This window comes from Leptinotarsa decemlineata, unplaced genomic scaffold (genome assembly GCF_025532065.1).
Source record: "Leptinotarsa decemlineata unplaced genomic scaffold, Ldec_3_MD MMD2_tig00005462_RagTag_RagTag, whole genome shotgun sequence".
NCBI classification, from domain to species: Eukaryota; Metazoa; Arthropoda; class Insecta; order Coleoptera; family Chrysomelidae; genus Leptinotarsa; species Leptinotarsa decemlineata.
Window position 1 is genome coordinate 307,259 of NW_027412625.1, and position 25,792 is coordinate 333,050.

A 25,792-nucleotide genomic window follows, 5' to 3' on the forward strand; every position below is an offset into this window, starting at 1 on the left:
TTCATAGACGTTCCTATGACAAATTTATAAAACACTTTTATTGCTTACAACTGTATTATGTTCATTGAGAATTGAAAATCAATGTTTTTTTTTGAAGTGGAATCTTCAGAGACTAGACTGAAAACAAACAGTTCATTTTCGAGAGACTTTTCTCGTCAGACCAAAAGTAATAGAACTATTTCAAACCGGATTCTTCAACCGCTGTCACTGTCAGTGCACTCACTCATCAGACAGTGATGCAAGTTGATCAAATCGTAAGTTATACAACATGATAAAAACAAGTTATGATGTTCGAAGGTTATTTGCAAGGTATTCATTTCGTCGTCTATATCATTGAGGTGAATTGTTTTTATTCGCTTTTGCGGGCCTGTTAAAAGTGAGGAGGGAAAGTTTTTTACAGTTATTTGTTGTTTAGATTGGCAGGTAACAACTTTTTGAATAATTTTATTGTTTTTTTCATAAATATAAATGATGAAGAGTGGGTACACATACTTGTTAGATTCTAAGTAGGCTGTCCAATTGAAATTTCAAAAAAATTACCTTCCCCATGTGAAAATATGTTGTACTCGTACATCATACCATCGATTCTGAATAAAAATAATCTGATATGAATGTACCTACTCATTGGGAAAATTTTAATCGCAGTCGTATATGTTTTGTTTACTGTTCCTGATTGAGAAGCTACCATAAAATGAAAGTTAACGCAGATACAAAAGGTTTCGAAAACCTAACGAGAAATTCAGCGTTCGTTAACCACTTTTTTTTAATTCATACAGAGGCTCAAGCCACACATGTTTTTCAGAATAGAATTGCGAATTCAAAAAGCACATTGTGAGATTTTCACTGAACAGTTTTACGAAAACATAACACGCTATAAAATAGCTCCTTCAGGCCTGTCTTCACTGACTCTTATTGAAATGAATTGAAATTTTGTTGAATTATGAGTTCAACATTGAATATTGAAGAAATTCCGAGTTCAAAGTCGGAATATAATACAATTTTCAGTTTGAAATTTGAATCTACTAGAAACTTCGATTTCGTAGTCGAAATTTAACAAAATTATCATTATTGAATTTTGTTTTAATCTCAGAATGATCTTCATTTCTGAACTTGGAATATAAGAAAAATCGTATATATAGGTATTTGATAATTTCCTATAAGACTCACAAGACTCAGATCCGAGTCATTCCATATGGTTCTGTCTTTTATGTACGAGAATGATCTATTTATCAACATCAAAGACAAAGTCACTGTGTTTGTTGATGACACCACAAAATGGCAGCATTCCAAAATAAGAATAGCAACATTTCAGAGGTCTCAACAACTAGACTTGAAAAGAGAAGTAATGCTCCTTCGATAACATACTATACCCAAGGACCACTCCATGACATTTATCTAGGGAATGCAAGAATTGAGTCAGTTGAAGACTAAACTATTGAGCTAACGTTCGGATGACATTCTCTTATTTAATAACCATACCAAGTTCATACAAAAAACTGGAATTGACAAGTATTCCTAGCATTCATGCAATTCAAATGTGGAAAACTTCTGAAGGAAGCAAATTATTCCAAAATTACCTCTCAAAAAAGAAATATACATCATACATAGAAGTTATTTTCAAGTACAAACTGAAATTATTAGTCCTCTCGGTATAAACATTGAATCGCACGAAAGAAAAAGTAACTCCGAAAGAACTAATGTCATATGAACATTCACTTGTACATGAATTACTTTTTCCTATTCAGTTTGTATTACAAACTTTAGTTTTGGAATTTCTGCAGAAAACTACACAATATGGTACTATAAAGAGTTGCGATATGGAATTTCGCTCACATGGAACCCTGAAATCCTCAAGGGAAGACTTCTAAGCTTCAGAAAAAGAAATTTATCTCATGGTCTCATCAACATTAATCTGGATGGAACACTCAATTCATTAATGAAATTGCGATCTTACGTCACTAATGAGTTGAATCCACTCATGTCAAGATTATATGCTCATTTCATTCAATCCCAGACATAGGAATCTTGTTCAAACTGAAAAGAGTATACATTTGGGAGATATTAGTTTTTCGGAGAAAAGTGTTGGTTTTCTACATTTCCATCTTCCAATGTCATATTGACATTAAATGACAAGAAAGGAAAAATACTTTCGAAATAAATGCCGAAACGTTATGACATCACCTGACAGTACATTTTCGTTACAAAACTGAATCAGAAACAATCAAGAAGAGCTGGGAAACATATGTTGCTGGATAACATTTTTGTGAATATTTTGTTTGAAACTGAATGTCTTTCTTCTTCTATTTGGAAGTTTCTCACAAGTTTTTGTATAGAGATGGAGATTTTAAAAGTCAACAAGTTTTTCTCAAAGACGCGTAGTGAATTGTTCATACTTAATTTCATAAAAATTGTGGTCTTCACTACTTCAATTTTATTCTATGTTGAAAAACCATATTATAGTTGCAAAGACAATGTTGTCAACAAGAAAGTACTGTTCTTTGGTCACGAAAGTTTCTCTATTTCTATATATCTACACTCCTACATTTCTGTAAGTACTACTCACCACAGTCATACTCGGTAGCTTGTATATTTGCAAATAAATTGATAAAGTCCAACCTAATAACATCTGTAACGTTTACTTGAAACTCATTTCTTGATATCTTTCCTTCACACTACTTTCAACAGAGTCAATTTGTCACAGACGGCATATATCACTTTTTCCTCAAATGGTATTTTGGAAAGGTACACTCGTTTATTTTTAGAAGAAAAGTCGTTTTTTTATCTAATCTGTTATTTGTGATATAATAAACCGAAGAAATATTTTTTTTTATTTCCAGACATATCCTGAAACAAACTGTTGATTGATTCCGGATAACCAACTCAGTTGGATAAATAATGACGATTTTTTTGTAACACTTTATTCAGTGAGATTTTTGCAACATGATTCAATTAGTTCTGGTGGCTGCTGTATTAGCAGCCCTTTTGTATTACTTCTGCATCAAACCCATGAACTACTGGAGAGAACGAGGTGTCAAACAAAACGATCATCCAGTATGGCTATTTGGAGAGAACTGGAGAACAACAATCAGAAAGGAAAGCTTTTTTGAGTTAGTTGTCAGATGTTATAACCAATTTCAAGGCACAAGGTAAGTGACTTCAACCTGAAATATAATTGATATTCCGTCAAGTGCACAATTTGAATGGAACTTCGGGAAAACACTTGAGTTCTACATCAATTTTGACGGATTCGTGTGCGTACTTGAGTAATGTTTAGGCATCACCTTAGTATTCGTAACAATTTTTCATGAACCTTGCTCACCTGAAACCAGGAACATTTCGACTTTAGCAGAAGATAGATGATATGTTTTGAAAATATCTCAGTTGAAATTTGGAAAGCAGGGGACTTGAAATCTATTTATCGAAATGTAATGAAACTTGTGGAATTAGGGTCAGTCATCATCATGGTCGGTGACCATGATGATGACTGACTGCAACAAATTTATTTGAACAGTTTTTCGTCGAATGACCATTTAGAAGGGCTAGTAATTGATTTAATTTCAAGTTGATGCTATACGTTATCCACAACAATCCACAAAATCAATAAGAAAAATACAGCTTTGTGTCATTCACGTAGAGATATCATTTAATTTCGTCAGATGAAGAGAGTGTTGCGTCACTCGTCGTCAAGAGGATGCTATCAGTTCCATTTTTCAATTAGAAAAGGAGGACTCGTGATACTTCGTTTGATAGGTATTTAAAATTTTTATCCAATCCTCCTTTATTTTATTTCCATAAACATAAACAATTTTGTCGTGAAATATTTATTGGAATAATATGAAATATGCTTTGAATATTTTTCTACTTGAAATTTTCATAAGTTCATTCAGGAGAGACCAAGAAATATTTGAACGAGAATCTCCTAATATAAAAAAGTTTTCAACTGAAGAAGACCAATCCTACTTATGTGTGCCACCTTTTGGAAAGCAATTACGATTTCAACACTATTTACGATATACTACATACAGGTAGAAAATGAAGGACGAAAATCAAATCTGCTGGAGTCTCTGGTAATCAATAAGAACAAACATTCAAATATCCTGTTAAATGACCAACACGAAGTTAGCCACTCACAGTTGTTAAACCTTTTTCCATAATGCTAATAATTTCACTCATATTCAAAATGTACTCTCTGACATTGTAATTTAATTACGAATTTTACCTGAAATCCGTTTAGCAGAAGGCCCATATAAAAGCCGTAGAGAGTAATTCACTCTTGTAGCAACTTCAATGCTTCAACAGCATTGAAGACCTTGGCTTATCAAAACAACACATTTCGCTTTCCTCAGGTCGAGTGGGCTGAAGTCGGAAACTGAGGGGTTCACCATTGTCTGCCACGATGTTGTCTTTTCTTAGTCTACCGCAGTCGCGTGATGGGTAAAGAGGTTCCTTATATAAAGTGCAGGACCTGCTGTGACCTGCAAGTGCTAAAGCACTTGCTGGCAGCTTTTCTAGCATATTTCAGCCTATATTTGTCGACATATCGCAGCCCTGAGAGTATTTCGTTACCACTTTTACAGTATTGACGGTATTTCCACGGTGAAGAAAGTGGTCGTTGGTTGATAAAACTGGCACGCTCCCTTGAATGTATCGGGGTTTCGGGAGATTTGGCCTGACTAGCGCAAACTGAGCTTACATTTTTATTGTCAACCATTCAACTGAAATTGAACAGGTAATATTACAGTTGTTACAGGAAATAGTGATAAACAAAAGGTAACGTGTTCTCCCACACGATCCCAGTTTATTCCTAAAATACTATTAGAGCTGTTCAATGGAAGGCTATGCAGGCTTATTCAAATTCGTTTCTGTACATGGGGATCTCGTAAACGATGAGAGATAGAGTGTTGTTTGAATTGTGGCAAAGTTGCGTATTTTATAGACATATTCAATGATGTAAAAAAATCGAATTTAGTTTTTTTTATAATCTTTTATACTGTAATAAACTCACTTCAGGTTCATTTATAAGGAACGGAATGAAACGACTTCGTAGAAAAACTTCCTCTATTCAGAACAACTCAAATTGATCTACCTTGTTTCAATTACATGATCCTCGTCGTAATCCTTCCCTATCTCAATGTTACATAATGTTTTAATAACATAAGATCGGCATACATCGAAAAGAGCTGTCCTGGCACGTATTAGGTGTTCTAATTAGAATATTGTTTATTTCTCAATTTGTTATTGTTCCACATTATTTGCTATACCAGTACATCTCCCCCCGATGACGAAAAAAAAAATTTTAAACAATATTTTTTTTTTTTTCATTCAATAAACAATTTTGTCCTATTTTTGTGTATTTCTACCAGCTTATTATCTATTCTAACTACAACATTTGGATCTTTATCTTCTACTATAATATAAGGACCTTTGAAGATAGGATCATACTTATTTGAAGATGTGTTCCTTACTAATATCTTATCACCTATCCTAACATTAACAGGATTAATTTTAATATCTAGTTTTTGTTTTCGTAACGATTTTGATACCATTAAATTATTTCTCGCGTCATTCCAAGCTGTTTGCAATCTAAATTTTAACTGAATTGGGTAATCATCGAAATTATATACAGGGTCGACTTGTGTAGCAATGCTCGATGGTACTCGACTCATTTTGCCGAAAACCAATTCGTATGGACTATACCGAGTTTCCGTATGCACTGTATTATTATATGCAAAACACCAATATGGTATCCATGAGCTCCAGGTGTCTGGATGCTCTGATGCATGTATGCGTAAATAATCACCTAGATTTTTATGTGTGTTTTCCAATGCTCCAATGGTTTCGTGATGATACGCCGTTGAATTCAGCTGTTCGATTTTTAGCAGTTTGCACGACTCTTTGAAGGTCGACGCTAGAAATTCAGTGCCTCTGTCTGTCACAACTTGTTCTGGAATACCAAATCGTAAAATAAAATTTTCTACGAATGATTTCGCGACTGTTACTGCCTCTTTATTTTCTAATGGATACCCTTCTACGAATTTTGTTAACTCACATTGCAACGTCAAAATGTATCGGTTATTTTCCCTGTCTTGGTCTAAAGGGCCCACCAAGTCAAGAAAAACTTTCTGAAACGCTGAGGTAGCCGTTGTGGTTATTTTCATTGGTTGCCGATGCGGTCTTGAGTACTTATATCTCTGACAGTCATCACAACGTTTTACAAAATTTTCGATATCCTTTCGGAGACCAGACCAAAAGTAAAGTTTTCTAATATTGTTATACATGCGATTAATTCCAGCATGCCCTCCCGTTGGTAACATGTGGTAATCGTTCAAAATTAATTGCTGGGTTTCCTTCCTAGTTATGTGTTGCTGAGCTTTTATTATATTTATTTTTATACCTGCCTTTCGAATTTCATTGGGAATTTCCAAAATGTTTTTTAATAACGATGCGCATCTATCTTCTTTTACTATAACTAATTCTGGAATTCCATATTCTTGGCAAATTTCCTTCAGGTCTCTCAACGATGCACCGAATGCAGTCGCTGATCGAGATTCATCCTGATTCATATAAATAGTATTTGCCTTTTCATCATATAATATATTCCCTTTTATTTTACACTCAGAACGTTTTTTTCTTTGAAACTCAACTTTCGACAAAGGATACAACTGAACAAATTCTTTAGGTGGTTTCAATAATTCTACGACACCAGGATGATCAGGCCTGTTATCGAAAGAGATATTGGACTTTTCCCGTGAATTGTTGCCCAATTTCTTCGTTTGTGCCCTTGTCACGACATTCATGACTTGACAGGAATTAACTGACATTTCTTTCAGTTCGTCGGAGTCAATTTTTATACGACTTAATGCATCAGCCGTTACATTATCTTTTCCTTTAACATAACTTATTGTAAAATCATATTCTTCTAGTGTTAACCTAAATTTCGTTAGTCTACTTGAAGGATTCGTCATACCGAAAAGATATAATAATGGTTTATGGTCTGTAAGGATAATGAACTTTTTCCCGTAAAGATAAGGACGAAATTTTTTCACACTCCAACAAATAGCAAGTAATTCTTTCTCTATCACACAATAGTTGACTTCAGCTTTATTCAGCGATCTGCTGGCGAACGCCACCGGCTTATCATCTGAATTTGACAGAACTGCTCCGATAGCCAAATTTGAGGCATCGGTACGTAATTTAAAAACGTTTGATTCCGAAAAATCAGGATATGCGAGAATTGGTGGTTGTACCAGCGCCTGCTTTAGCGTTTCGAATGCTTTTTGACATTCTTCGCTCCAAGCGAATACTACACCCTTTTTTGACAATCTGTTAAGCGGTGCTGCGATATCCGCGAAATTCTGAATGAACTTCCTATAATAGTTCGCAAATGCTACAAACCGTTTAGTTTCATTCGAGTCTTTTGGAACCGGAAATTGCTGTATAACACGTATTTTTTCAAAATCTGGAGATATTCCTTCAGATGAAATCACGTGACCCAGACACAATATCTGTTTTTTCAAGAATTCGCATTTGTAAGGATTTAGTTTTAAATTGACCTGTCTCAATCGCTGCAAAGTTTTTACCAAATTCCGATTATGAACTTCCAAATTATTCCCGAAAACTATCAAATCGTCCAAATAAATGAAACATCTCTCATAATTTAACCCTGACATTGCTATGGTCATCGCTCGAGAGAAAGCACTTGGACTCAGTTTCAACCCCATCGGTAATCTCGTCATTTGATACTGACCTTTATCGGTTGTGAAACTTGTGTAAGCTCTAGATGTTGCATCCAATTCAACCTGATAATAGCCCTGAGATAAGTCAAGATGTGAGAAGTACATCGCTCCGGAGAGTGAGTCTAAAATTTCATCCATGCAAGGTAATGGAAATTTGTCATCCTCAATGCGTTTATTCAACAGACGGTAATCGATAACTATCCTCCATTGTTTATTACCCTTACTATCCTCTTTTTTCGGTACTATTAACAATGGTGCCGACCATTCGGACCTTGTTTCCTCTATAATTCCTTCTGACAGCATGTTGTCAATTTGTTTATTTATTTCCGCTTTCTGCGAATGCGGTAACCGGTATGGTTTTACGTATACCGGAATGGCATCCTTTTTTAAATGTATGGTCTGTTTACAGACATTTGTCACCGTCAGTGGGTCATTTTCAAAGCGAAATACGTCCGCATATTTTGCACAGATTTTATCAATAGCTATTTTTTCCTGCTTATTAAGACCTTTGGTATTTATGGAGTTGAGTAACTTATCTATACGCTCAACTGAAAAGTGTGTGTTTCCAAAAGTATGAACATCAAATTCTGAAATATTTTCAGTTTTGGGCCTAAAATTTTTCAAGTGTACCTCTTTATCCGTAATATTCAGAATTTTAACAGGTATAATGTGGTTGTGAGGCTTTGCGATAATTCCCGCCGTATAAACACCTTCTGAAATTTCTTCTGGTATGATAATACAATCATCTGAGTTATGTACTTGCAAATATTTAATAATTTCGCACCTTGGTGGAATCGTTATATAATTTTCATACTTGAATTGCAGTGGAATCGACAGTTTCCGATTGTTTATATATATAGAGAATGTGCATAATTCGTAGTTTAATATTGCAGAGTGCTTGACAAAGAAATCTGACCCAATAACACCATTCATATCACTACCAAAGTCATTCACCACATGAAATTCGTGACCTATCTTAACGTCAGATAGTTCTAATGTAATATTAGCCGAGCCTTGCGTGAAGACAAAACCCGCTATGCCGTTTATTTTGATTCTATTTGTCGTATCAACAAACTGATTTTTATTTATACATGATGTAAAAATTACGCTTACCGAAGCACCCGTATCCAATAAAAATTTCAACTCACTTTTTCCGTTTTTCATACATACATAATTAAGACCATTCATACTTAAAACCTTATAATCCCCTACATTCTCACTGACTCGACCGAAAAAACTGATTAGCTTGCGGGGAAGGGTTGTTTAATTCAGCATCCTGAGCGTTTTCCATAAAAAACCCTCTTCGAGATGGACTGAAAGTTTGGTTGTTGTGATTATTCCAACGCCCTCTAAAATTTCCGCGAAAATGTCCCTGGTTTCGACCCCTAAAATTATTTTTACTATGCAAACTACTTCCTCTGATCTTATTCGATTGTGAGTTATTGAATTGTCCGGTACTGAAATTTGGTCTTCCCCTATTATTCTGCTGAAATCCTCGACTCGTACGGTTGAAATTATTAAGTTTTGAGTTCCCTCGCATGTGAAACACCTGCGAAGAAGAGGTTGCACCTCCCGTACATTCCTCATCTACAGCTCCCGTTATAGCATCTTTCAAAGCGCTATAGTTCCTAGCTTTTATGACAGTTCCCAGATCGTGACTTCGCAGTCCGTTCGCGAAAGCATGAATTGCCAGTTTTTCGTTCGCAACTTTAAGAATTTTCATTGCCTCGACATTTCCATCGGCTTGCGCTATTGTCAAATCGACCAGTAATTCCTCGATTGATTTACCAAATTCATTCACTGATTTATGTTTTTGTTTTGCGTTATGTAATTCAACTGATAAACTTGCGGCAGAATGCTTTGTCAACAAGTGTGTTTTGATGTCTTTAATTAAATCAGTATTAGACGGATATGACGACTCTAATCTCATCTTTGCACTTTGTGACAATCTAGTTTTAAGGACATAGTTTGTTAGTGTTATTTTTCCATTATCGTCTAAAAGACTATCGTATAATTCAATGGCATCTATTAACTGTTTTACAGATTCCTCCGAATTGTCGGTTATAGGCAATAAGCTTGACGCTATTCTGAGATCAAATTTTTCACCCATTATTGTAAAACTTCTAGTAATTTCTGTAATATTAGCTAATCTAGTCTCTAAGGTATTTCGAATATCGACTAATAATTTGTTTGAAGATTCAACATATAACTTAACTTTCTGAATTATATCTGCATCTTTAGGGCCCGCATTGAATTTATTTTTCACTTCATTTAACTCTGATTCAATCCTATTTAATTCTTCAAACTTGCGATTTATAGCTTTTAGATCGACTCGCCTCTCTTTGCTATCTTTATTTAAATTCCTATTAAAAACTTTGAGTTCTTCAAACGAGTATCTAAATAAGTCTATGATGCTCATTTGCTACGCTAAAGACGAAAATAAATCGATATATTGATACACAAACTTATACTAAATAAATACGACCTTAAAATGTCTTTCCATGTGTCATCCAATTTCCACTCTACTTGTTGTTGGTTTTCACTTTGGAATGCGTGAACCACCCATGAAATTCGTTTTCTTCTCACTCCTTACGCCTATACCAACTCCTGACTCCTCGTTATCTCTCTTCTTATCTTCTTTTCTAATGATTTCTGGCACCTCTTTATTAGAAATGCGCCGAGTGCCAAAATGAAACAGGCGAAAGCTACTATGCCTAGTACTTCGGAAACGGAGAACCCATTGCTAGCTGAAACTCCACCACTGTTCCCGGCTTGGCTTATGATTACTTCTTCTTTACTCTCTGTGGATCCCATGTTGGAAGATGTCAAATGCAACTCGTCTCTATTTCTCAGTATCTACCCGTTAATAACATACGTGGTAATCCTGGAATCATCCTGGCAGGATCGCCATGTAATAAACTCACTTCAGGTTCATTTATAAGGAACGGAATGAAACGACTTCGTAGAAAAACTTCCTCTATTCAGAACAACTCAAATTGATCTACCTTGTTTCAATTACATGATCCTCGTCGTAATCCTTCCCTATCTCAATGTTACATAATGTTTTAATAACATAAGATCGGCATACATCGAAAAGAGCTGTCCTGGCACGTATTAGGTGTTCTAATTAGAATATTGTTTATTTCTCAATTTGTTATTGTTCCACATTATTTGCTATACCAGTACAATACATGGTGTCATCTGACTTGGGCCACCTCCATCTTTGAAGTTTTAAATACGGACCTGTATTTTTTGTTGCATTTTTTGTTTCATCGACGTTCACTTCATACTGAGAAAAATTATTCAATTTTATATTTCGGGATGTTTCGATAATATTTGATTATAATTGGGTGAATTAATCCCTAATAAACTACGGCCCTGGAAATTGGTTGACTGGGTTAAATAAAAACACGATAGGAAATGGATGAACTCCAATTAATTTTTTTATGTATAATATATAATACTTCATTTCAATTTTCATTACAATTATAGTGTTGGTTTCAGATGTTATTATTGCTATCATTTCTTTTTCTGCCTATTGAAACACATTCAATATATTTTTTATGTAGATATATTTCAGATAATCATAAAAGGTTTTCTTATTCGAAGTTCATTGTAGAAAATGCTCAGAGCAATGGAAAAAATATGAATAGGTACCTAAAACCAAAGAAAAATCTCTCGAAAAACGTTACATAGGGAGACGTGAAAATTGCTATTGTGTTTTTATTCAACTCAGTCAACCAATATCCAGGTGAATAATATTCAATATTCAAAAGTGAATAATTCACAAAATTATAATCAAATATTACCGAAACATCCCGAAATATGAAATTGAATTTGATTTCTCAGTATGAAGTAAACATCGGCGAAACAAAAAATGCAACAAAAAATACAGGTCCGTATTTAAAACTTCAAAGAGGGGGTGGCCCAAGTCAAATGACACCCTGTATAAAAGATTCATGGACATATTCTGATCGCCCACATCAAGTGCCAATGGCAAAATGTGGACAGATATTCAATGTTTTTGCGAATGAAGAAGATATAGGTAAAAAAATAATTTGGGTTTTTTTTGTTTTTCCTGTATATCTCCAGAACCAAAAGAGCTATATTGGATTTTTTCACATCATTGAATAGGTCTCTAAAATACACAATACCCGACACTCTATTACTTATCGTTTACGAGATTCCCATTTACATAAAGGAATTTGAATAGCCCTATAATAATACAGATTTCTGTAGTTACGCATAATCATTTTCACATTCTATGGAGTGAAAAAAAGTAGATATTAGTGATAATAATCTATTGCATTAATGTTCGAAGGAGTCATTATTTTTGGACTGAAACATTGAAAATAATTATTAATAAATTTAATTGTTGGTTCGAATTTCGCTGGTATCTTGCTTAGTTTTTAAGTCTTATATCTCCTGATAATATGCTCACTTGATAAACAAAAATAGCGTTGAGGGGCAGAATTTTTGTTCTGGTAATGGAAAAGTGTTTTCAGTAGATGATTGATAAATTTGAGAAAATATCCAATTTACTCAGGCGGACATGTTTCATTTATTATAAATCATAGCTGAAATGCAGAAGACAGTTGAATCAAACCTCACTTTCAGTCAACCATGTGTCAATAACCAAGAGGAAAAAAAACAATTTCTGTAATTTATCAATGTCTTGATGATGATAATATTGAAACATTTCTGTATTTGAACCTAATTGGAAATGAGTTTCTTTGACATACCCCAGTCTACTGGTTTTTTAACTGTTTTCTACAAATAAGTCACTCTTTGATTGAGTTGTAATGTATTCATTCTCCTGTATAATAACGATATCGTTTGTTTTCAGATATCATGGGATCTATCAACTCATTCAACCTACTTTATTGATAAAAGATCCTGAACTACTGAGAAAAATCACTGTTAAAGATTTTGATCACTTCACTGACCACAGAAGCTTTTTTTCAGAAGAGACTGATCCTCTATGGGGCAAAAATTTATTTACATTGAGAGGTATGGATGTCTTTTCAGTTTCAGCCTAATTTTTTCCCATTTGGAAATACAAAATAATCTTAATATTTGAATACTTCTTTCATGAATATTACTGGAGTTTTTTTCCATTACCAAATCGTTATTTTCAACACCTCGACACGTGTTTCGATCACCAAGTGATCATCTTCAGAGAGAAAGATTAAGAGGAAATCTAGTTTAATCTTCCTCTTTGAAGATGATCACTTGGTGATCGAAACACGTGTCGAGGTGTTGAAAATAACGATTTGGTGAGGAAATCTAGTTTAATCTTCCTCTTTGAAGATGATCACTTGGTGATCGAAACACGTGTCGAGGTGTTGAAAATAACGATTTGGTGTTGGGAAAAAACTCCAGTAATATTCATTACTACACCAAAGGTTCCAAACAGTGCATCATAAGTACTTTTTTCATACTAAACACTCCTGGAGAAACTGTTGATAGTAAAACACCTCTTCTGAATTTGTGTACTGTTCAGTGGAAACCTGAGAAAGTAAGTAACAAAGGCTAAATTCTATTCAAAGAAGAACTCGGAGATCTCTACGGAAATTGGAATAATATAATATGATGTGGTGTGCCTTCGAATGTTACACCACCGGCACCGCCTGGCTCCATGCAAAACGAGTGTCACCGTCAGCGTTACGCTAGTTGCACACACACCAATTTTGGACGGCCAGTATAAAATTGGGCGATATTTTATTGGTAGCGGGTGCTTGCACACTCACCGGATTTGTATCGGTCAAACAATCAGTTGCTTTGTTGTCGTAATTAGCACGCACTACCAAAACGAAGTTAATGCGTAGTACCTACAATTTCACCGAGCATTCGAGACTGGAATGGTCGGTAAAAAGTCGGTGAGTATGCAAGAGTGTATTTAGTCATGTACGCCACTACTTCCCGGTACTGCCGGCGATACAGTGGCAGTGGACGGCTGCTCACCGGTATTTTACTGGCGACGATCACCGGTCGGCATGTGTGCCAGTTCCGTTCCCACATGTGGTTCACTATTGGAATTTGGACGACCGGTACAAAGTCGGCCGTCCAAAATCGGTGTGTGTGCAACTAGCGTTAGGAAACAATGTCTCAACTGAATATTGAACATGTTGAAGCGTAAATATTTCCAGTACGCAAGTGATTCTCAAATTTTGGACGATCCTAATCATTACAAATTAAGAACCAGAACAAAAATTTTCTATGAATAATAAAGTCATGAAAAATGAGAATTGAAACTTTATATGTTTTCAACCACTTTTATTTGTAACTAACGTTACTGCAGTTTTGTCCTGAAAGGACATTTTCAAACTTATACATTATACGGTTTAATGTATTTGTTTGAAAATATTATTTGTAACTAACGTTTGAACGTTACTTACGAATAAAAGTGATAAAAAACTTAGAAAGTTTCAATTCTCATTTTTCGTGATGATTTCCTATCACGTATAATGGCAACATCCATTGATTCTTTGAATAATGAGGTATTCAAAACTGAAGACTGAATGAATATTCATAAAGTTCAAGATGTTTTAATTTCATCCAGCAGCAGGCAGCAGCATGCTGAAATTATTCGAGTGGATCACCTATAAACCGGTTTCATGGGATTGCTTCCCGTCAGTGACGAAAAAATTTAACGTTTGTTTGAAGGTGATTGACAATGTTTCATGATGAATTTCATTAGTTCGGACTTCCATTGTCCAATATCATATAAAATGATTTGAAATCCCTGAAAGAACTAATGAAAATGAAGAATCAAATAAAGAAGAATTGAAGAAGAATAGCTGAAAATAACAATTATAATAACAAAAATTCCCTGAAATGAAATAAACTACAAGTAAAAATAGAACAATTGGACAAAAAATAAAAATGAAAAATTAGGCGATTCCAAACCAAGTCACTTCACGACGTTTCGTCTTCGGGTGATGACTGGACTAATTCTTCCGAGAGATGACCATTTATGGGTTATTCGAGTACTTGCACTCATCTCCGATTTCCTTTTTCCGCTCCACCGGTTTAGCAGGTGCTATGACTGTTTGGCGTGAGTTGGCCATTTTTCGCTTGATTATGGGTTTCCATATGTTCCGTATCTCTACGCGAGATTTACTGAATACTTGGACAAAATGTATGTGGCTTCTTTGAATTTCTTCCTAAACCATTGTTCCTCCCTGTGTATGATCCCAGCTTGGGACCACTCGATGTTATGTTGATGGGTCCAAACATGCTCTGATATTCCTGATTTGCTGATTTCCCCTCGCTGTGTGAGTTTTTTGTGCTCAGGAATGCGAACTTCCAATGGCCTCTCAGTTTCACCGATATAGGACTTTCCGCACTCACAGGATATCCGATAAATGAAATTCTTGGAATCGCAGTCGGCGTTTGATGTCCTGGTATTCATGAGATTGCTACAGATGGTGTTTCCGGAACTGAAGCAGGTTCTAATGTTGTACTTGGACCCAATTCGTCTTATCCTTTCCAATAATCCTCTGATGTAGGAAATATGGCAAGTACTGGTTATAACGACTTCTCTTCCTTGCGAGGCTCCTGCTGTCTATTAGCCGAAGTCCCTTCCACCATCGCTTTATAGATCATCCAATATAGATCATTTTTGATCATGTCTAGTTTCTTCTCGAGACCTTCGTTAGTATTAGAGCCCGAAAGTACGTTCTGATAGAGTTTTGATGATTTCTCTCTTGGTCGATTGATGGTGGTTGGATCCGTGGTTCAGATACTGTCCCGTGTGAGGGGGTTTTCGGTATACAGATGTTTGCCACTTGGTGTCGGTCATCTTAACCAATACGTCTAAGAATTGCAATTCGGTGTAGTCTTCCTTTTCTATTGTGAAAGTTTTTTTCATTCCTTTTTTTTGGCAGTTTTCGCAGAGATTTCTAATCATTTCATATAATATCAGACAATGGATGAGCTAATGAAATTCAGAAAAAAAATCATTTCAACGCGGCTCCGCTGCATATATGAAACTTTCATCGAAGAGAAAGATTGATAACTAGTACCAGCTCCATCTCGTGAACAGAGCCCCAAGCGAGGAAGGAAAATGTACCAACACTCTAACAGAAATCAAAACTGTTTTTTCCCGCTAGGGGCTTGGAGCACGAGATGGAGCTCTCACCAATTAACAATCTTTCCCTCAGACGAAAGGTTCATATATGCATATTAATCTTTTCTGCACTGGCGAGAAGTAATTCCATGAAACCGGTCTGTAGATGATCCAATCGAATAATTCCGACATGGTCCTGCTACTGGATGAACTTGAAACATCTGCGAGGCTAACTTCTGTGAGGTATGTTGCATAAATATTCAATAGCAGCGTAGTACCTAGTAGCCAGGGAATCATTTGTTTTCCGGCAGACCTTTACCAGAGTCTACTGAGTAGGTAATTGGGAGACATTTATTCATTTACTTGAATGAAGTACCCGGCAGACAGTGTACGTTCATGACTTTGTCCTTTTGAATAGTACACAGCTCGTTAAAATCAATAAAAGAGAGTCCAAATATGGTACTCCAATTTTAGGGTCAATTTCAGAACCTTCCATCTTCTTCAAATTGATTGATGAGTCACCAATTGTGTCCTCGAACACAATTTTTTTTCTATATGCGGAGGATAAAACATTAATGAACTCAGAAACGTTGATGCAGCTCATTTCGAAAAAATGATTTTTAGCAAAACGTCTGAAAGTATATTATTCAGAGACAATCAAACATACCCATATAGAAAGCAACCAGGAACCTTTGAAACTTCCAAACCTCGTATTTCTTGAGTCTCATCTTCACTTAACAAATCCAACATCATAGCATTAGCATGACTTTCTAACGCTACTAGATGTTTCTGGTCCTAGTGGTTTCATGTCCTTTCCGTGGAATTATATAAATTGTCTACCGAGCTCGAAAACTTTTTTGAAAGTTCATTTCCCAGAGTCGTGATGGACTGGCGAATCGGATCAAATTCTTGTGATCTTTGTGTCGGTGGTGACATTGTTAATTACCTTGTCAGATAATATATCAACAACGAAAACCACGTTGGAAAAAAAAATGTTATAAAACGATAAACTTCAACTACAATGAAAAGTAATACCGGAATAACATAATGACATTTACCTGGCGATTTTAATTTCATAAGCTGAGCTAAGATTAATATAAAGATTTCCCAATAAACAAGTATTGACACACAATAATCACTATATCACAATAACACTCAAAATATTTATCTATTCAATAAGTCATCCACAGCACAAACAATCGGGTGATGATTTATGATAAGAATCAAATGATGCCCCACAACAAACGCTTCAGATCTGGTTACCTACCAATTTGTTCGCTCCTATTGGTCATTGTAACGTGCGAACTGCACCCGCCCAATTTCTTTCTTGTCGCAACCTTAAATATATCCACATCCGCATGCACATCCGCATTGATTATTGCGTATGTGGATGCAGATATCTGAATAAGTATAGATAACTTCGGCTCAAAATAGTTCAACGTTCTTTGACTATTCATCAGACAGTTATAATACAAGAGGTACAGGGTGTTTCAAATTCGATCCTCACCATTGGGATCGCGGAAACTATGAGAGATACGAAGATGGTTAAATTGGGGCCAAGTTGCGCATTTATCTGACTAACAATATGCCGTTGAGAAAGTTATGAAATTCCAAGTATAATCGGAAAATGGTTTTAATTTTTTTCTGGCTTTTTCTTCGAAGGATTCGAAAATAAATTGCTATAAATTGCAATGGATCCATAGTCTTTTCAACAGCAAAGAAATCTATTCTGAAAGCGATTGACGTCATTCGTTACACAGCCATCAGAATTGCTATGGGGGCGTTTTGTACCAGTCCAGTAGGGAGCTTATTTGTAGAAGCAGGAGAACAACCCCTCGAGTTCCATCACCAACACCTAATATTGAAGTATGCTGTCAGAATATCAGCCAATACATACAATCCAACCTATCGAAATACCTTCTCGAACCAATACGCACGCATTTTCCCACAAAACAAAGTCATACCCACACCACTATATGCCCAAATCAATAAAATAGTTACTGCCTCATTTAACTTCCGTAACACCTACCCTATTAATATCAAATTTCCACCTCCCTGGACGATTGATCTTCCCAAGTGTAATACTCAATTGATCGCTCTTTCGAAGCATAGTTCACCGTCAGTTGTTACACAGAAATCATTCTCAGAGTTAGTCGCCTCAAAATACCAATCTTTCAACCACATATATACAGACGCTTTCAAAACAAATGATGGGGTTGGTGCAGCAGTTATAATGAACACGACAAATAATACTTACCACCTACCACCTGCTTCCAGTATCTACACAGCTGAACTTCACGCCATTGAAACTGATCTAGCACACTGCAATAGAAACGTCAGTGATATTCACGGACTCGCTTAGTTCAATACAAGGACTTCAACAACTAGACCCCAAAAATGCCATTCTTCTTCGGATCAAAAGAGAACTTGTAGAACTAACCAACAACAGAAAAAGAGTGGAAATAGTCTGGGTACCATTTCACACAGGCATTAAAGGCAACGAAATCGCTGACGCAGAAGCTAAAGCTTCCATTACATATCCAGGTATATATCAAAACTCCCAGGTTCCACAAAAAGATTTATAAAACGACATTAAAAAACTTATATTCAAACGATGGAAAGAACGGTGGAGCTTCTTAACCCCCAATAAACTCAGATATATCAATTCAAACCTAGTTATTAACAACTACCGCCCTCTCAGTCGTAGACAGCAAGTCATTGTCACTACGCATTGGCCACACCCGGTATACTCACCTACATCTAATCAAGAAAGAAACACCCAACCGATGCCTCAACTGCAACGTTGATCTAAGTGTTAAGCACATTATCATGGAATGTCCCAGCTACCAAAACGAAAGACTTATACCCGGCTTAGGAAATGAATACTCCAGTATTCTAGATATCAAGAATATAGAAAAATGAAAAACAAAATTTCTAATATGATATAGAATATAAAACACCTTATTGTTCCACCGCTCATAACCTAGCTGGTTAATGCGGTATAATTGAAATACAAAAAATTGCACTTCAACATTGCTCCTTTTTCCTGCTACATAATGGTGTTCTCAGATTTGCTATCCGACGTTTGGTCTTCAGGTCACCATCATCAACTTTATTTTTTCTCAAGAGCGCAACATTGGATTCTTTCTGTTTTGAATAGAAACAGATTTCACCTTTTTCAATGATGAATCATAATTCATCATTCTTTTTCGAAAAGTTGATTCTTATCATAATAGGCTTCGACTTGATGTTTCTAAATTTGACTTTCAATTCGTTACACTCAATGACAATTTTTTATTGTACAAGTCATTGAATTTTTAACGCAAAATGGCTTTCATGAATGAAAAAAAAAAGATATGATACAAATTTATTACAAATACGATAGAAACAGTGTTAGCACATCGGAAATGTATTTAAACTTGTATCCCGAAAGACGACAACCACATCGAACTATGTTCACGTTATTGGATCAAAATCTCACCGAGTTCGGTTCATTTGAAAAGCCGAGGAAAAAATACGCAGACAGAATGGAAAATTTAATAAATGAGGTATGTATGAGGTAAGTTAGACATTGTGTCATTTTCAATAAAAATTAATAATTTGCATGAACCTGGAGAAATCTACACGTCAAATTTCCTCCGAAATGAATATTTGTCATATAAGTGCTTGGAGACTTATCTCAAAAAAAGCGGTTTAAATTAAATGTTACAGAATATACATATCTCAAAAATTGCATCCGGTGATCCCGAAAAGCGATTAGATTTATGTAATTGGCTAATAAGAAGACCTGATTATCCTGTTTTCCTGAAAAATGTAATTTGGACAGATGAAAGCAGTTTTACGAATTGTGGGATATCCTACCGAAATGACAAACACATTTGGAGCATGAATAACCCCCTGGCAGTTCCGAGAAATTTGACATCAAGTGCGATTTAGTATTAACGTGTGAGCAGGAATTCACAGAGATAGAATTTTGGGTCCTCATTTATTTGGTGGAATCTGAATAGAGAAACCTATCAACAGTTTTGCCTGTCGATTTTTGAAGACTATTTGGATGGTCTACATTTGGCTAACTATAACAACATTTGTTTTCAATATGATGATGCTCCACCGCACACTACCAGACGAGTATCTAATTACCTGTGAGGTGAGGTGGCCAGCAAGGTCTCCAGACTTGAGTGTTATGGATACATTCTTATAGGGTACACTAAAAAATAGATTTTATGGTCAGAGGATATATCAAAATATTGAGGACTTTTAACACAGCATTGTTAGAGAGTTCGGAAGATTGAGAAGGATAGAAATTAATCGTGCAGTGAATGATATTCGAAGAAGGGCAGAGTTGTGTTATCATTAACAAGGCCAACATTTTGAGCATTTGCTGTGCTTTACTTTTGTCTTTACATTTTAGTTAATTATTGTTCCTTGTTCAAAGTTCTATTTTCATTGAAAAAGACACAATGTCTAATCTACCTCATACAAACCTCATTTATCAAATTTTGATTGTTGATTCTGTCTCCGTATTTTTCCATTGGCTTTTCAAACGAACCAAACTCGGTGAGATTTAGATCCAATAACTTGAACATAGTCCGATGTGGTTGTCGTCTTTCGGAATACATGTTTAAATACATTTCCGGTGTCCTAACACTGTTTCTTTCGTATTTGTGATAATTTTGTATCATTTTTTTATAGAAGCCATTTCTTGCCAAAAATTCAATGACTTGTACAATAACAAAATGTTATTGAGTGTAACAAATTGAAAGTCAAATTTAGAAACATCAAAGTCAAAGCCTATTATGATAAGAATTATTTTTTTTCAATATCTCTAATTTTTCAGGGAAGAATGATAACTTGTGATACATCATTGGAAAGGTAAAATCTAGTTCTATTTTTTATCATTAAAAAATATCCGCTTCTCACGTTGACGATGGGACTGGTATTTCAATGGTGTGGAAATTTGGCTCAATCAAATTTCACCCTGTTTGACACTGAAAAATGTTTCCATCATTATTCTTACCACTCATATATTTCGATATATTTTTGCTAGGTCCTTTTCTAAATAGTTTTTAGCGTAATAACAATTATCATACGGAACATAAACCCATACAAAATTTTTGTAAACTATTTTTGCTGCTTAATTTGAAGCTTCTCTTTGTCGATATCCTTCTCACAGAAATTGGTTTGGAAAAAAAATCCAAAAAGTAGTAGTTGTGACGAGAACTATTAACATTTGCGGTTCACTCACCCAATGTTACTCGCAGCATTCCACAAAAAAATGTATCAACAGTACCTGAATTGACAAAATGGTTTAGAATTTCACGGCTGAGGTTTTCAGTGTCATTTCTTTTCGAGTTTGAAAGCTGTGGATTTTCGGAATTTCTTCCTGACGTTTCGCTGGCGCGAGTGGCTAGCTCCTTTACAGAGGTTTAACCATCATGGCTTGCTGTCCGATGACTACCTCTTCGGCTTCGTGAAGCGTATTTATGGCTTGTCAGATAATCAGTTGTATTTGTACCTGTATTTGTACCTGTATTTGTACCTGTATTTGTACCTGTATTTGTACCTGCATTCGTACTTGTACTCGTTCCTGCACTTGAACTTGGAACATAAACAATCAACAATCTTGCTGCCTGTTGTCCTGTTCGTTATTCTCGAATTCCTTAAAATGGGGTTCCATATTTGATTGAGGTGCACCGCTTCTTCTTTTCGGTTGAAATTCTCTGTATGTTTGTGGATCTCTATTGCCTCCCGTACCAGTCGGCTATGATATCCCTGGTTGAGGGCAATTAGTTCTGTGTTTTCAAACAAAATTGTGTGGTCTCCTTCACTCATGCGTGTTCTGCCACAGCTGACTTGTCCGTTTGGCCTAGTCTGCAGTTCCTTTTATGCTCTTTCAGTCTTGCTCCCATGGATCGTTTGGTGGTTCCGATATATACCTTTCCACAAGTGCACGGTATGCGATAGACCCCTGCTACTGATAATGGGTCTCTTTTGTCTTTAGCGGACCTGAGGCTTTGTTGTATCTTCCTCGTGGGTTTGAAGACTGTTTCGATGTCGTGTTTGCCCAATAGTTTTCCAATTCTGTCCGTTACCCTAGGAATAAACGGTAGATATGCGCGTGCAACCATCTGATCCTTTTTCGCTTTCTGAACCGTGGTGTCCTTCGGTTTCATGGCTTTTCTGGTCTCGGAGGCACTGTATCCATTCGATCTCAAGGTCACTTCAAGGTATTTCAGTATCCTCTCCAGATGTTCTGGTTCACATATCCTCCGAGCTCGTTCCGTTAGAGTGGAGATAACTCCTCTCTTTTGGCTAGGATGGTGGTTCGATAGTGCGTGCAAGTATCTATCTGTGTGTGTGGTTTTTCGATACACTTTGTGGGTTAGTCTGGTATCACATCGTTCTACTAGTACATCTAGGAAAGCTATCCGTTGGTCTTTCTCAATCTTCATGGTGAATTCAATGCTCGAGTGTTGGGCGTTCGAGTGGTTTAGGAAACGGTTCAGGGCGTCTCTTTCATGTTACCAGATGACGAACGTGTCATCCACGTAACGTAGCCACAAGGTCGGCTTCAATTCAAAAGTGTCTATCGTCTTCCCTTCAAACCGCTCCATGAAATAATTTGCTATCACTGAGCTAAGTGGACTCCCCATCGCAACGCCATCTAGTTGCTACTAGCAACTACTAGCAACTAGATGTATAGAAATCAATAAATTCAAAAATTATCAATATTGAATTAATTTCGAATTGATTTGTATAATTCTTCTATGGGGAATTTGTTATTATCACGTTATCTTACTCAGCTTTCCTGAAATATTTGCTAGGTAGTAATCATCAATGGATTGACTTTTCATTTATTTTTTCTAGTAGATATGTGTTTTTTTCATTTTGGTAAATCGAGTCTGGAAGTAGTTTTTATCTATTTTTCGAAATTTTGAGATGAATTTCTGAATTTCGAGCTTAGAGTCGAAATTTCGGACATAAAGTCGACATTTTCAAGAAACATACGGAAAAAAATATATTGCCCTCATGGCCTTACGTGGAAGCTAATAACATGATTTTTGATTTTTCAGGTAGAAAATGGCGAGAAATGCGACCTATTCTCAGCCCATCGTTCACTAGTAGCAAAATGCGAACAATGTTTGTTCTGATTTCGAAATGTTCTAAGGACTTCGTCAATCATTTTCTCAAGAAAGACCAAGACTGTGTAGAAATGGAAATGAAAGACACATTCACCCGTTTTACTAACGATGTTATAGCCACCTCTGCCTTTGGTGTGAAAGTCGATTCACTTGAAGAACCAAATAATGAATTTTATTCGATGGGAAAGAGGGCAACAGATTTTTCAGGATTCGCAATGATGTTGAAGTTCATAGGATTTTTCGTGGCTCCTGATCTTTTAAAGGTGAATAAAACTTTTGTTCACAACCTTCTCCCCAAATAAAAAAACTGAATCTATCAGGTTCTACTCTGTGAGCAAGTGGCTCAATGATATCTCAAATAGAAACTTCGAATTTAGTTGAATTTTTTTCCATTCAAATGCAATCCAATGTACAAGATGTTCCCTAACTACAGTACGAAACTTCATAGGATGATCGTTTAAAAAAAAAAAATTTTCATGAACATATGTCCGAAGTTGCTCTGTTTCTTAGACACAGGGCATTGAAGTTGAAAAAAAAAAACGGTATTTATGAAATATCATAAATATCCTTACACGGATTCGATTGAAATTTGCTATACTTAATTCAAGTAATGAGGCGCTCATTCTCCCCTAACTAGATCGGAATTATTAGGTCCAGTGGAGTCCCAGTTGGCACCACAGTCAACAATATTGGAAAAAAAATAAGCCACTGACTTGTGGTTGTAGTTTGTTATATTTTTTAATTGATCAACTGAAAATACAACTTTTTCGTCGCTTGTACTTTCTTCATATCTAGCTTCGTTTTCGATAAAAAAAATTATAGCCACTTTACATATCATGAACACCTGCTTTGGATACCAGCTGACACTGATAGTGTTGTCATATCAGTGAAAGTTAGAGTTGCCAATTAGCAGTGATTCCATCATAAATAATTTTACTAACGTTTCACTAACCGTTTTTTTTAATTCAACGCCTTGTATCTCAGAAACGAAGCAACTCCGGACATATGTTCACAGAAATTTTGTTTCTTGTAACAACGTAACGGATCACACTCTGCAGTTTCGTACCGTAGTTAGGAAACACTCTGTATATAGAACACATATTATCCATTCTGAGACAAGAAGATCGGAACTATTACTGTATCAGAAAGAATTACCCTGAAATTGTTGTTATAATTCACATTATGTATCTAGGGTATTTCCTGATCATACCAATGAAAAAAAAATTAGGTGAATAACATTCACATCAAAGCACGAATAGTCAAAAACCCTCGCACTGGTATGAGGTTATAAATGAATTTTCCCATACATTTTTTTCAACTAGTTGAACAATAATTCGAACTCACAGAACTCATCTGACTGTTAGGAATCACACGTTGAAAAGTAGGACCTCGTCAGTCCTTAGCTTGCACAAGTTTCGACTTCTGAGGGTTGTCGTTCGTTGGGGTGCTTAAAAATCTGTTTAAAATCTGTTTTTCCATTAATCAGCTGCCGCCCCATACGAACGACAACTCTCAGAATTTGAGAAACTTGTGCGAGATAAGGACTAACGAGGTCTTACCTTTTAACGTATGATTCCTAATACAGCTGGTTAACGGAAAAACATATTTTTTTCAGATATACAAAGAACTCATTTATCATTTTGCAATGACGTTGCGGTTAGATTTCTAAGGTTGAATTAAGTTTTTCGACTGATTGCGAATAGAGTAATTTATTGATCCTGTCGATTATAAAAAGTTCTCTCGGAGAAAGTGAGTTTGTTATTGAGTATAGTTCATTCGTTGGATCAAATATGGAAAAACAGTCATATTTGTAGAAATTTCTACTAAATGTTATATATTCAACAAAAATTTGATGTGACTCAGAACATGTGAAACCAAAAAAGTTCTTTGCTACTATCGGTTTCAATCCAGAATACCGTTTTCAACATATCGTATCAACATTTTATGGATTTTTTACCTAATTTATTTCATCACGAAGGAGTTTGGTACAAAGCCTCCAAAGAAATAGCTTCAAATCTCACTTGAATGTGTTTTCTGAATAGATTGGATTTGGGGAATGAGAGTACTGTCAGACTTTCATATTTCACATATCCAAAAGATGATTCGACTGAAGAAATGTTTGATGGATAATCAGTGTAAAATTAAAACCAAAACCGATCCTTCAGTTTCGCGCTTATGATTTTCATATTTATGTCCTAAATTGAAATTTCTTATAGTATCTGCGGATATCATTCATGGATTCAGCAGTTAACAGATTTTTCTGCGATCTGGTTGATAATACCATACAAGTTCGGGAAAAAAAAACAATATAATACGACCTGATATGATTCATCTATTGATGGAAGCGAAAAAAGGAGTTCATCACAAAGATGAAAATTCAGGCGTGGATACAGGATTTGCCACAGTTGAGGAAGCTGACCTTGGTGAGTATTAGATATATATATATATATATATATATATATATATTATATATATATATATATATATATATATATATATATATTATATATATTATATATATATTTATATATATATATCTGTATCATATTTTACAAAATAAAAAAAAAACTTTATTCTGTTCATCGAGAAGTGTAGCACTTTATCACTTGAATCAAATAATAAATCACACAAATAAATTTTCCTGGCAGAAAACTATTATAGGATTGCTGAACATCAACCTGTTTCCTCATAGCACTGCCATACTTGAAATAGGAAAAACTTTATAATGAAAATTAAGAAATGATACTTTTTATATATTTGTATCTCTTTTATTGGGCTACTGACAAAAATTAACTGAGATAAATATTAAAATCACGCGAAATCTTACTCTCAATGAGAATGAA

General features: G+C 35.4%; 1 protein-coding gene across 1 annotated transcript; it reads left to right on the forward strand.

The window, feature by feature from the left end:
* The first annotated feature begins 262 nt into the window (after positions 1–262).
* On the forward strand, positions 263–25,395 carry LOC111507913 (cytochrome P450 9e2). The gene is made up of 5 exons (XM_074179371.1): positions 263–423; positions 2,838–3,146; positions 12,583–12,746; positions 22,881–23,212; positions 25,166–25,395. Exons 2-5 carry the CDS (start codon positions 2,941–2,943, stop codon positions 25,259–25,261), a joined length of 798 nt encoding a protein of 265 aa, XP_074035472.1. The 5' UTR covers positions 263–423; positions 2,838–2,940; the 3' UTR covers positions 25,262–25,395.
* The last annotated feature ends 397 nt before the right edge of the window (positions 25,396–25,792 follow it).

What these genes read in the sequence shown, in the direction of transcription:
- LOC111507913 (XM_074179371.1), top strand. Translation starts at nt 2,941, where the DNA reads ATGATTCAATTAGTTCTGGTGGCTGCTGTATTAGCAGCCCTTTTGTAT. An exon ending in AACCAATTTCAAGGCACAAG is followed by an intron (nt 3,147 to 12,582) that starts GTAAGTGACTTC and finishes GTTTGTTTTCAG; the next exon opens with ATATCATGGGATCTATCAAC. An exon ending in TGGCTCCTGATCTTTTAAAG is followed by an intron (nt 23,213 to 25,165) that starts GTGAATAAAACT and finishes AATTTCTTATAG; the next exon opens with TATCTGCGGATATCATTCAT.